At 40.9% G+C, this 12,668-nt stretch overlaps 1 protein-coding gene across 2 annotated transcripts in view; it reads left to right on the top strand.

Moving 5' to 3' along the window:
* frem1a (Fras1 related extracellular matrix 1a) overlaps positions 1-12,668 on the top strand; it is a 429,561-nt gene that overhangs the window by 343,481 nt on the left and 73,412 nt on the right. For both annotated transcript variants that reach the window (XM_078570514.1, XM_078570515.1), the window contains exon 26: positions 590-791. In XM_078570514.1, the coding sequence (XP_078426640.1) occupies positions 590-791 (202 nt within the window). The remainder of the gene's footprint in view (positions 1-589; positions 792-12,668) is intronic.

The raw sequence follows: 12,668 nt of genomic DNA on the forward strand, positions 1-12,668 counted from the left end.
CCTTACCTCAAATTGGAAATGTAACCTGGTGAGTAACTATGTTAGCAGAGCAGCAGATTGCTGAGTGTTGTATGTAAGTTCAAGCTTCAATCTTGACTGGCATTCCTACATGGCCGTGGTTTAAATTCTAGATTCTTTGTAAGAAATGGGTTTTTCTGTTACTACATTTAGAATTGTGAAATTTGAGACCTGAGTTATGGATTAGAAATAAGCAAATAATGGCACCAAAGTTTAAAAAATGATTATTGTAATGTTGGACATTGATCAGATGTGGTGAATTATGAGTAGCACTTTTAATCGAAATATGGAAAGTGCTAATGGGAATAAATACACACATGTATTGCTTAGGATATGTGCTAAAGCTGAACACTTTTACAGAGACTAAAGAGAAAAGAATGGACACGTTTTCTTGTTTGTTGCTTTGCCTTTGGGAGTCTCATATTAAAAAGAAAGTGAAATCTTTTATTCCCTCTAATGTTAATATTTGTGGAGGATGTAGAACTTCAATAACATAAAAATATGAATGGTTTAGGGATGGATTATTTGTAACAAGAGAGGTAGCTATCAATGAATTATTGCCTTTGTTCAGGTGGACCATGTGGACAAGGCTGCCCCAAGAATAGTTTACCTACAGTGCCCATCAAAAGTCGAAGTGTTAAAAAACAGCAAGTATGGAATCTACATCTCTTCTCAAGACTTGAAAGCATCAGACAGCAATAGCAAAGATGAAGAACTGATTTTCCATATTTTACGCGCTCCACATTTTGGTTACTTGGAAAACGTCACTACTGGTACGGTAGTTTTTCATTTATTTCTATTCTTATTTCATTAATATTTATAAATCTCCAATATTTATATTACGCTAAATAAGTAAACTGAAAAGTTCATATGTTCCTAGTTATGACTGTTTTTTGCTCATAACAATTTGACATTTTTTTTACATCATAGTTAGTTTGCTAAGTAGTTACATCCTGGACTATAAGTGTAAGTATCAGCTTAGTTCAAGTTGTAAAACTCTTTCTCTTGGGTCATGTGTTCAAGTCCCAGCACAAATGTAAGCATTTGGTCTAAACTCAGTATAGCAGTGAGATAAGTTTGCATGTTTGGAGGTGTGGTCTTCCAGATGAGATATTAAGGCAAGTCTGTAAGCTCAGATGAATACACCAGATAACAAGCGGTATTCAAAGAAGAGAATGAAGAACCTAGACTAGAATGCAGAGAACATGTTATAGTGGGGCTTTATTATAGTAGTGTTCAATTTTTTGACAGTAGACCGAGATGCATGAAGTATCTAGTGACTGGTCCTGTATGATTAAATCACCTTTAAATCAGGTAGAATTGAAATTAAACATTAATTCATAATCAGTTTTGTGCTTCTTGGAGTTGCTGAATTTCTTTGGTGCTTTTGTCTTCTGCTCCTGTTCCTCCAATTCTGTATCACTCTATCATTTCTATCTTTCATGCCCTCTTGCATTTATGTCCATTGCTCTGTCTCTCTCTTTCTGTACTTAGTTTTTTTTATTTGTTCTTGACACTGTTTGACACTGCCAAAACCATATTTATTATTCATCCCTAGTTGTCCTGGGAAGGTAGTGGGGTGTCGTCTTCTTGAACTGCAACAGTCTTTGTAGAAATGATACTTTCACAGTGGTGTTAAGATAGGGAACTTCTGGATTTTGACCTAACCATGATGAAGGAATGGCAATATGTACCAAACTGTGTTGTGTATTTCACAAGAAACGAGTAACACATAGACCCTCGGCAGGAAGCCATTATTGAACAGAATAGATTTATACCTCCCAACAGAGAGGGCAGCTGAGAGGGCGATATAACAAAATACTCCACTCTTAAAATATTCCCTCTTCACTTCAAAAAAATCATGTACATTAAAATGTAAAATGATACATGTACATAATTTCCCTGATACAATATGTCTAAACTAATAGCAACAATACCTGAAATACAACAGGTTGGGTTGCATACTTGTTTTTACTTTAATCACAACCAAACATATATAACTGATACTAACAGAGTAATTTACATGTAAAAAAAGTGTTTCCCCTTAACACCAGTATAAGAAATAATGAAAAGACCCACTTTTTTCTTCTTCCTTCCTACACACTTTCAATTAATCCATCTGGCTTCTTTTCCTTTCTGTCTGGATATCTTCTTCCATGTCTGTTAGCTTGATTCTGCTCTCTTAACACCTCTGATTGTGTCAACCCTGAACTTTGACTTTTGACTACCAACACCATTTAATGGTTGGGACTGTGACATTGATTGATTATCATTAATCGAAGGCCCTGGCTCATTTTGCTCCACGGTGGATTCTGTAATATCATCAAGCTTCCAGTTTATTTTTGATTCACCTTCTTTCTGACTTTCACCTTGGGCCGTAGGAGGAATTTGGACCAGAGGGGGTTTATCATACTCCCTGTTCATCAGATTTCCTCTTTCAAGCAAAAGATCTACATGACACTGATGGAGTCTCTCTCCAGTCTTCTCTAGATATGTACATGCACCTAATGTTGTTCCAACAATCACGTCCAATCACATGCTTATCCTTATCACCTTCGGTGGATTTTCACCATGACCTTCTGACCAGCTCTTACCTCTCTAAGTTTCATGCCTCATGTATCATGATTCACCTTCACTTTGTGATGCTTTTCTCTTACTTTGCCAATGATGCCAGGCTTAAACAAACTAAACCTTATCCGAGAAGTGTGCTTAAACTCTAACGCGTAAGGTGAGCAACCTGTTGTAGACTTGGGTTATTTTGTAAGAGAACGGAAAATTGTCTCGCCTCTGTCAAAGAGAAACATGGAAATTACTGCCTAGCATGTCATCTAGCAAATATTTCTGCAAAGACCCCTTCACAGTCTACACACTTCTATCTGCAGCACTATTCAATGCTGGGTGATATGGGGGTATGAGGGTGTGTTTGACTCCATTCTTACACTGAAAAATTTCAACACCTCAGGCAACCCATAAATTGCAAACCAAATTCTCAAAGCCTCAATAGTTTTGGCAATTGTTGGGCATAGGCTGAACATTTATCCACGTGCTATAGCAATCGTCCAAAACAGGGTACTCTTTCCCTTCTACTTCAGTGAAATTGACATGTCTCGTTCCCATGGTTTATTGTTTTTGATCACGGAATGAAAGGAACCTTTGCTGGATCATTTCTCATTCTGAGACACACTTCATAACTTTTCACCAACTATTCAAAATCTCTATCTACCCTTGGATAAAAAAACAGTTTATTGCTACTGCTTCCATACAGACTATCCCTGTGTGCTTTTGATGAAGTTTCTCTAACAATTTCTCTCTAAACTTTGGTGGAATAATGACTCTTAAACCCCATAGGAGACAGCATGGAGCTGCACTCACTTCATTTCTTTATGTGAAATACTGCTGCAATTTCTCCTCATCATACTATTTAGACCAGCTATTCATGACATAATTGAGCACTTTACTGAGCAGCACTCCTTGTGCGTTTCTTCACTAATTTCTCTAGCAGACACTGGCATGTCATTTGTCTATGTAAGATAATTTACAGGTAACTTTGCATGATCTGCTGACTGACGATATTTAATATCATACTGATAGATCATCAAAATTAACGCCCAACTCTAAAGCCATGCTGTCACAAGGGATGGTACTCCCATCCTTGAACCAAATATGATCGTAAGGGCCTGGTGGTCAGTTAACAAAGTGAACTTTCTCACACAAAAACAGAAAATGCTGGAAAAACTCAGCAAGCCTGACAGCATCTGTGGAGAGAGAATCAGAGTTCACGTTTCGAGTACGTATGACCCTTCTTCAGAGCTTCAGAGCTAGGAAGTGAACTTCCTACCATACAAGTATTTGTGGAACTTAGTACCACCATATATGATCGCTAATACCATTCTCAACTTGAGTAATTTTGCTTTGACTTCATTAAAGTAGGTGGGGCATATGCTACAGGCTGCTCCACACCACCTTCTGCTATTTGAGATATTACCACACCTAATCCCTGTGGTGGGGCATCATGTGCTAAAACTAATTGCTTCTTGGGATCATAGTGGATCATAACAACATCACTCGTCAGTACTTTCTTCACTGGTTCAAATACTTGCCGACAGTCCACAGGCCACTCCCAATCCGCAACAGGTCTCCAAGATGAGCAGCCTCTGCCATGTTAGAACATTCCATCTTTGAGCAGTTGGTAGAGTGGATTGAATGCATTAGCTAAGTCAGGGATGAACTTAGAATAATACATAACAATCCCTATGAATGTTTTAAGTTCTTCTTTGTTCTCTGGTCTCTTTGCTTTCAAAATCCCCTCAGCCTTCTCCTGTGCTGGGTGGATATCTTCATGATCTATTTGGTGACTCAGGTATGTTACACTTACCGCCATAAAGCAACACTTGCGCTTTTTAGCTTTGATGACAAGCTATTGAAGCCAATATAGGATTTTGTTTAACCTTATAATGTGCTCTTTCTTTGCCACATTGCTAATTGGAATGTGACATAAGAAGCAGCACATTCATTTCATCCCACTTAGTACCTGATCCATGATGCTCTAGAACATTGCTGAGGTAACTTTTTGTACTGGTACAACCCTTTGTGTGTATGAATGATAAGCAGTTCCTTGCTCTTGTCAGTTAATGCTAATTGCAAAAATGCATTTGGCAACTCTATCTTACTGAATACCTTTCCATTGGCTAAAGTGGAAAACAAGCCCGTTCACTGCTCTTCACTTTCTTAATTGCTCCTGTTCTTTCTAATCTATTCAGCTCTTTACTTACTGCTTCCAACTATGCATAAGGCACTGGCCTCACCTTGCAAAATGTCGGCTGTATGTTGTCCTTTATCTTGACTTCGGCCTTGTGATGCCTCATTTTATCCTTTGGTCCCCCTTGCTCAAAGATCACTTTATGCTCTCTTAACACTTCCTCAATGACAGGCGTACTCTTACTGATCCCTACTGTAAGTAACTCAGCCCAGTTTAACCATATCTTCTTAAGCCAATTCCTCCCCATTAGGGAAACTTTGTTCCTTCCTATTACTACCAAATGAAAGTAATAGGATGTTCATTATATTCCACCCTAACGCTAAATTCACCTAATTCTTATTATTAACTAGTCAGTTTCACACCAGTTTGCGTAAGGGAATGCGAATTAGGGACTTCATGAATTCTTCTTCTAAGATAACAGACACTGTTGCAACTGTATTAATGGTAGAAGTAAATTGTGAAACTCCAACTTTCAGTTATACTGTGGATGCTGGAATTATATCTTCAGCCCTTTTACTCTCATCTTCCATGTGCTATTTTTCTTGCACTCTAACTGAAGACAACTCTTGATCTTCCTGCTCAGTAACATCAACTTCTGTTTCCATTTCTATCATATGCGTATTTGAGGATTCCCAGACTCCTGAACTACCTTTAGATCTACCAAAACTTTGACTTGGTGCATTGCTGTGACCTGAAGCTTTACCACAACCTGGCGCATTACTGTTTCCTCTAACTCATTTATTCCATCTGGATATGACCGACTTTCCCACAGGCATAGTACTCTGACTAGAAGTAGGGACATTTAGATAGTTGGTGGCTACCATGGCAATTGTAGCATCTAAACTTCTGACTCTAAGGCTGTGAACTTGGCTGCCGTGGCCTGGATCCTGCTGAAATCCGGTGGACTCCCTACTAGCTCAGGAAAAGAACTTGGATAGATAGATAGTTAATTGGTTTATTGAAAAATCATTATGGCAACAGGTGCCAAATTGTGATGACAATACAAATAAAACAAGTAATCATAATTCATAACATAGTTATCTATGATCATTAGAGTAAAAATAAAAATCAAGTGTGCAATATATGATCGTTTCAGTATACTAATAATTACAAAACATTGCACTCTACTCCACTCTACATTTTGCATTAAAGTCAGATTGAGTTCATTAAATTTTTGCTTGCAATTTGCTACCACCTCTTCCTGCCATGGCCATGGTCTCATTGCACGCCTCCTTCCACATCAACGTATTGCCTTTAGTCAAAAGCTTGGCCTGGATTTTATTGTTCTTCAGCACCACCGCACCCCCCCCACCGCTTACCATGCCACGGCTCCAGTGAGTCTCTTCTAAATTTGATTTCTAAGTTCAAGCCATGCCCACAGTGGTGATAATTTCTTTAATTCGAGAATGTACCCAGCAACAGTCTCACTTGGCAACTGCTTCCTTTTACAGAATACAATCTCATTCCTAGTTGTGCCATAATATGAGTCCAGAATTTCACTAATTTCAGTCTATTCCATAGTACAGGGGTCTCACCGACAAAACTGGTTTGACACTACCTCAAAAGCATCTGGCCCCATCATGGTGAAGAAAACATTTACTTTATCCTTATTTCCTACTGTATTTGCTTTCAGCCAAATGTGTAACCTTCGTTAGTAACTACACCTCTTTGCTAGGGTTGAATTCCCCCATTATCCTCAAATATGCTGCAGTGCCATTTTTTTCAATATGTACTATGCTAACTCACTGTGTACTTGAACACAATGTGCACACCGAGCACTCAGCACTAGTGCATCTGGATGGACAATGTCAAATAATTTGTTCTAAACCTATCAATTTTGAAATTACTGGCATGTGATCTCTATGTGTCATATGTTGCTGCACCAATAGATGGCATTATAGCAGCATATGCACTCCATTCTCACTGGAATATGTGTATTGTTTATTCATGGGAGTCAACATCACATTTGAACACAATGATAACATCTAAAATGGAGGCATGTTTCTTCCAAACCAGCTATAATTTTTATACAAACCCTTTGATGCTTTTTAAATGAACTCATTAACTTGATGTGCATTGCTTATTAAGCATTCCCCTACAGAATCCCAATGACCTAATCAAAGCCATGTATTAGTCTCAATCATAGAATACATTCTCATCATACAAAGATATTATCATCGACTTCTGTATTGTTATGCTATTTTTCCTATTATATTCTACACTATCCAACAGTGTGGGGAGGGGGCACAGTGATGATGATGCTTTGAATGACAAGGGGTAGCCTCGTGTTTTCTTCTTGTAAATGGTCAATTCCTAGCACTTATGTGATGCAAATATTAACTTCCATTTGTCAGCTCAAATCTGGATATAGTCTGCTTCCTGCTGTGATTAGCATGGACTGTTTCATTATTGAAGAAGTTTGAATGGTGCTGAACACTTCTGAACAATCAATGAACAGCTCCTTTCTTTAGCTTATGACAAGGAAAAGATTATTGGTGAAGCTGCTGAAAATGGTTAGGCATTGGAACTGTGGCCCTGATATCTTGGAACTGTGACGATTAGTATCCAAAAACCACAATCATCTTTCTTGGCGTCAAGTATGACTGCAGTTACTATAGGATTCTTCCAGTGACCTTGAGCTAACTCAGTTTTGCTTAGATTCCTTGCAGTCATACTTGGTTACATGACGTCTCCTTGTCGAGGAAAACTACACTCACAGCAACTCTTGCATTCCACTTTTGTGTCCATATCTGGATCAAAGTGGAGGAAAATCTGGAGCCAAGTGGTTCTGAAGGCATAGGCTACAAAAGCAAAGAAGTTTTGATAAACCTACATAAAACATTGGTTGGGCCTCAACTGAAGTATTGCATCCAGTTCTGGGCACCACACTTTAGGAACGACGTGAAGGCGTTAGAACAGGTGCAGAAAAGTTTCACAAGAAAGGTTCCAGGGATGAGGAACTTCAGTTCCATAGATAGATTGGAGAAGCTGGGACTGTTCTCCTTGGAGAAGAGAAGGTCGACAGGAGACTTGAGAAAGGTATTCAAAATCATGAGGAGTCTGGAAAGGGTAGATCGGGAAACATAGAAAATAGGAGCAGGAGTAGATCATTCAGCCCTTCAAGCCTCCTCCGCCAGTCAATATGACCATGGCTGATCCTCTATCTCAACGCCGTACTCCCACACTCTCCCCATATCCCTTGATGCCTTTCGAGTCCAGAAATCTATCTATTTGCTTCTTAAATATATTCAGTGACTTGGCCTCCACAGCCGCCTCCACAGCCGTCTCTGGTAGAGAATTCAATAGGTTCACCACCCTCTGAGTGAAGAAGTTTCTCCTCATCTCAGTCCTAAATGGTCTACCTTGTATCCTGAGACCATGACCCCTTGTTCTAGACACCCCAGCCAGAGGAAACATCATCCCTGCATCCAGTCTGTCCATCTCTGTCAGAATATTATCTGTTTCAATGAGATCTCCTCTCATTCTTCTAAACTCCAGTGAGTACAGGCCTGGTCGGCCCAATCTCTCCTCATACGACAATCCTGCCATCCCAGGAATCATTGTGGTGAACCTTTGTTGCTCTCGCTCTATGGCAAGTATATCCTTTCTTAAGTAAGGAGACCAAAACTGCACGTAATACTCCAGGTATGGTCTCACGTAGGCCCTGTACAGCTGCAGTAAGACATCCTTGCTCCTGTACTCAAGTCCTCTTGCAATGAAGGCCAACATACCATTTGCCTTCTTAACTGCTTGCTGCACCTGCATGCTTGCTTTCAGTGATTGGTGTACAAGGACATCCAGGTCCCTTTGTACATCAACATTTCCCAATTTATCACCATTTAAATAATACTCTGCCATTCTGTTTTTCCTACCGAAGTGGATAACTTCACACTTATCCACGTTATACTGTGTATTTTCCCACTCACTCGACCTGTCTAAATTGCCTTGAAGCCTCTTAACACCCTCCTCAATGCTCTCATTCCCACCAAGTTTTGTGTTGTCAGCAAACTTGGAAATATTACATTTGGTTCCCTCATCCAAGTCATTGATATATACTGTGAATAGCTGGGGCCCAAGCACTGATCCCTGTGGTACCCCACTAGTCACCACCTGCCACTTCAAAAAAGACCCATTTATTCCGACTCTCTGTTTCCTGTCTGCTAACCAATTCTCAATCCATGTCAATATATTACCTCCAATCCCATATGCTTTAATTTTACACACTAACCTCTTATGTGGGATTTTATCAAAAGCCTTCTGGAAATCCAAATACACCACATCCACTGGTTCTCCCTATCTATTCTACTAGTTACGTCCTCAAAATACTTCCGTAGGTTTGTCAAACATGATTTCCCTTTCATAAATCTACGCTAACTTTGTCTAATCCTGTTTATATTTTCTAAGTGTCCTGTTATCATATCCTTTATAATAGACTTTAGCATTTTCCCTACTACTGATGTTAGGCTAACTGGTCTGTAATTTGCTGTTTTCTCCCTCCCTCCTTTTTTGCCACCTCCTCATTTGCCACTCTCCAATCTGTTGGGACTGTTCTGGAATCTACAGAATTTTGGAAGATGACAGCCAACTATTTCCTCTATTTCCATGGCCACCTCCTTTAGTACCCTGGGATGTAGATTATCAGGTCCTGGAGATTTAGCGCCTTTCAGTCCTGTCAATTTCTCCAGCACTATTGCTTTAGTAATACTAATTTCCTTTAATTCCCCCTTCTCACTGGACCCTTGGTTCCCTCATATTTCTGGGAAGTTATTTGTGTCTTCCTCTGTGAGGACAGAACTAAAGTAGTTGTTTAATTGCTCTGCCATTTCCTTGTTCTCTATTATAAACTCTCCCGTTTCGGACTGTATTTGTCTTCAGTAATCTTTTTCTTTTTACATACTTACAGAAGCTTTTACAGTCCGCTTTTATGTTCCTTGCAAGTTTACTTTCATACTCTATTTTTCCCCTCTTGGTCCTCCTTTGCTGAATTCCAAACTGCTCCCGATCCTCAGGCTTGCTATTTTTTCGAAAGGATTTATATGACTCCTCTTTGAATCGAATTCTATCCTTAATTTCTTTTGTTAGCCATGATTGGGCTGGTTTTCCTGTTGTGTTTTTTGCATCAGAAAGGAATGTATAACTGTTGCAATGCATACATTCGTTCCTTAAATATTAGCCATTGTCTATCTACCGTCATGCCTTTTAATGAAGTTCCCCAATCTTAGCCAATTCAATCCTCATACATTCGTAGTTTCCTTTGTTCAGATTTAGGACCCTAGTTTCAGATCAGGCTACTTCACTTCCCATCCTAATGAAGAATTCTATCATGTTTTGGCACTGTTCCCTAAAGAACCCCACAGAACAAGATTATTAATTAGCCCCTTCTCATTGCACAATACCAAATCCAGGATAGCCTGTTCCCTAATCAGTCTCTCGACATACTGGTCTAAAAAACCATCTCGTACACGCTTCAGGAATTCAACCACCACAGTATTATTGCTAATTTGGTTTGCCCATTCTATATGTAAATTAAAGACATCCATGATCACTGTAGCACCCTTGTTACATGCATCTCTAATTTCCTGTTTAATGCCGCCCCCTACCTTATCACTACTGTTTGGAGGCCTATAGACAACTCCCATTGATGTTTTCCACCCTTGTTGCTTCTTAACTCCACCCAGACTGATTCTACATCTAGATCACTATTGTACGGATTTCATCCTTAACTAACAACGCCACCCCACCTCCTTTTCTTTTTTGCCTGTCCTTCTTAAATATCGAGTACCCTTGGATATTCAGTTCCCAGCCTTGGTCACCCTGCAGCCATGTCTCCGTAATCGCAGTCATATCACAGCAGTTTACATCTATTTGTGCTGTTAATTCGCAAATTATTGTGAAAGCTCCGTGCATTCAGGTACAGTGCCTTTAGACTTGTCTTTTTAACATTTTCACGCATAATTTTTTGTACTATAGCCCTATTTGCTGCTAGCCTTTGTTTCCTCTGCCTTCCACTTTTGCTTTCTACTTTTCTGTCTTTCATTCCTATCTTTGTTTCCCTCTCTTGTGTCTCCCCGCTCAGGTTCCCAACCCCCTGCCAATCTAGTTTAAACCCATCCTCACAGTACTAGCGAATACCCCTGTGAGGATATTGGTTCCGGGTCAGCTGGGGTGCAATCTGTCCAGCTTGTACAGGTCTCATCTTCCCCAGAATCGGTCCCAATGCCTCAGGAATCTAAATCCCTCCCTCCTACACTATCTCTCCATTCATCTACATTCGTCCGGTCTATTCTCCTATTCCTGATCTCACTAGCGCGTGTCACTGGGAGTAATCCTGAGATTACTACCTTTGAGGTCCTGCTTTTCAATTTATTTCCTAGCTCCCTATATTCTGCTTTCAGGACCTCATCCCTCTTTTTACCTGTGTTGTTGGTAATGGTACTAATATAGATCACAACCTCTGGCTGTTCACCCTCCCCCTTCAGAATGTTCTGCATTCACCCTCCCCCTTCAGAATGTTCCATTGGTAGAAGGATCAAGAAGCGAAGGGTGCAGATTTAAGGTAATTGGTAAAAAAAGCAATGGCCAAAATTGTTTTACGCAGCAAGTGGTTTGGATCTGAGATTGTGGTGGAGGGAGCTTCAATCAAGGCATACAAAAAGGAACTGGATCATTGTCTGAAAAGGAGAAATGTGCAGGGGTATGGGGAAAAGGCACTTGATGAATTGCTCCTGCATGGGGCCAGCACAGTCACGATGGACTGAGTAGGGGCTCCCTCCTTCACTCCTGTAACCATTCTATAATTTAATGGTGGAACCTGGACAGAGTGTTGTTGCATGGATTATTGGTAAATAGATATCGCTTGATGACAGCCTAGATTACTACTTCCAGAATTTTGCTGACAGCTATTTTTGCACTCCTCACTGTGGGTTTAATTCACTCCCCAATCCCCATGTGGATTTAATTCAATCCACACGCCCCACTGTGGGTTTAATTCACTCTCTACTTCCCACTGTGGGTTTAATTCATTCTTCAAATTCAATTCAAATTAGACCAGAGTGAATCATGACCAGATACAACAAATGTGCACCTGGTGAACTGCACTTTACTCGCGACCTTGAGATTTGTGCACGTAGCGCTCGCCTACCTTTTATTGTGCTCTGCTCACCACTGCTCTAACTCTGTGCCAAGGCTGTTCAGGCAAAACCAGCAGGAAGGCAAGTGGGGATGGTGTCTGAAGGCAAAGGCTTGACTTGTGCGGGAGGTGAGGTTGAGATAAGACAGGGGCAGGGGAAGGGGCTGGAAGGCAAAGGCTTGACTGTGGGGGAGTGAGACCAGACAGAGGCAAGGAAAGGGGCTGGAAACAAAGACCTGAGATTGAGGGGAGGGGGGTTTAACTAGACTCAAGGGGGAAGGATGGACAGAGACACATGACAGGGGGAATTGACTGGGGAAGGTGCACAGAGACAGATGACTGGGGAGAGGTGGGTTGAAGTTAGGTGGGGCCAGAAAGCATAGATTGTCCTGGGCAATTGCGCACCAATTTAGAAGGCTGTGCTTGGCAAGCCTGTCTTGGGCCCGGTACAGGGAGGGAAAGACCTGTCTGTCCTGCCTCAGTCATGCCCAGCATGGTGTTCAGGGCGTGATCAGTCCCTCAGACACGTCAGTCCTGGGGATTGTTAGATTGGCACTAGGCTGCAGATGGCACAGTCACAGTCAGGGGAGGCATCTGTGGTCTGTAGATGGGGGAACAGGTAATACAGTGGGGGCACTCAATACAGTGAGTGTATCTGGCTGCCCTCATCCAGATCCAACTTCCTTTCTGAAAGTGCTGCCATGCCTGGGGTGGTGGAGTCACGTTTCCATTGATGCTCAAGGCTGTGCTACAGCTGCAAAG

This window comes from Cetorhinus maximus, chromosome 2 (genome assembly GCF_964194155.1).
Source record: "Cetorhinus maximus chromosome 2, sCetMax3.hap1.1, whole genome shotgun sequence".
Lineage (NCBI taxonomy): Eukaryota > Metazoa > Chordata > Chondrichthyes > Lamniformes > Cetorhinidae > Cetorhinus > Cetorhinus maximus.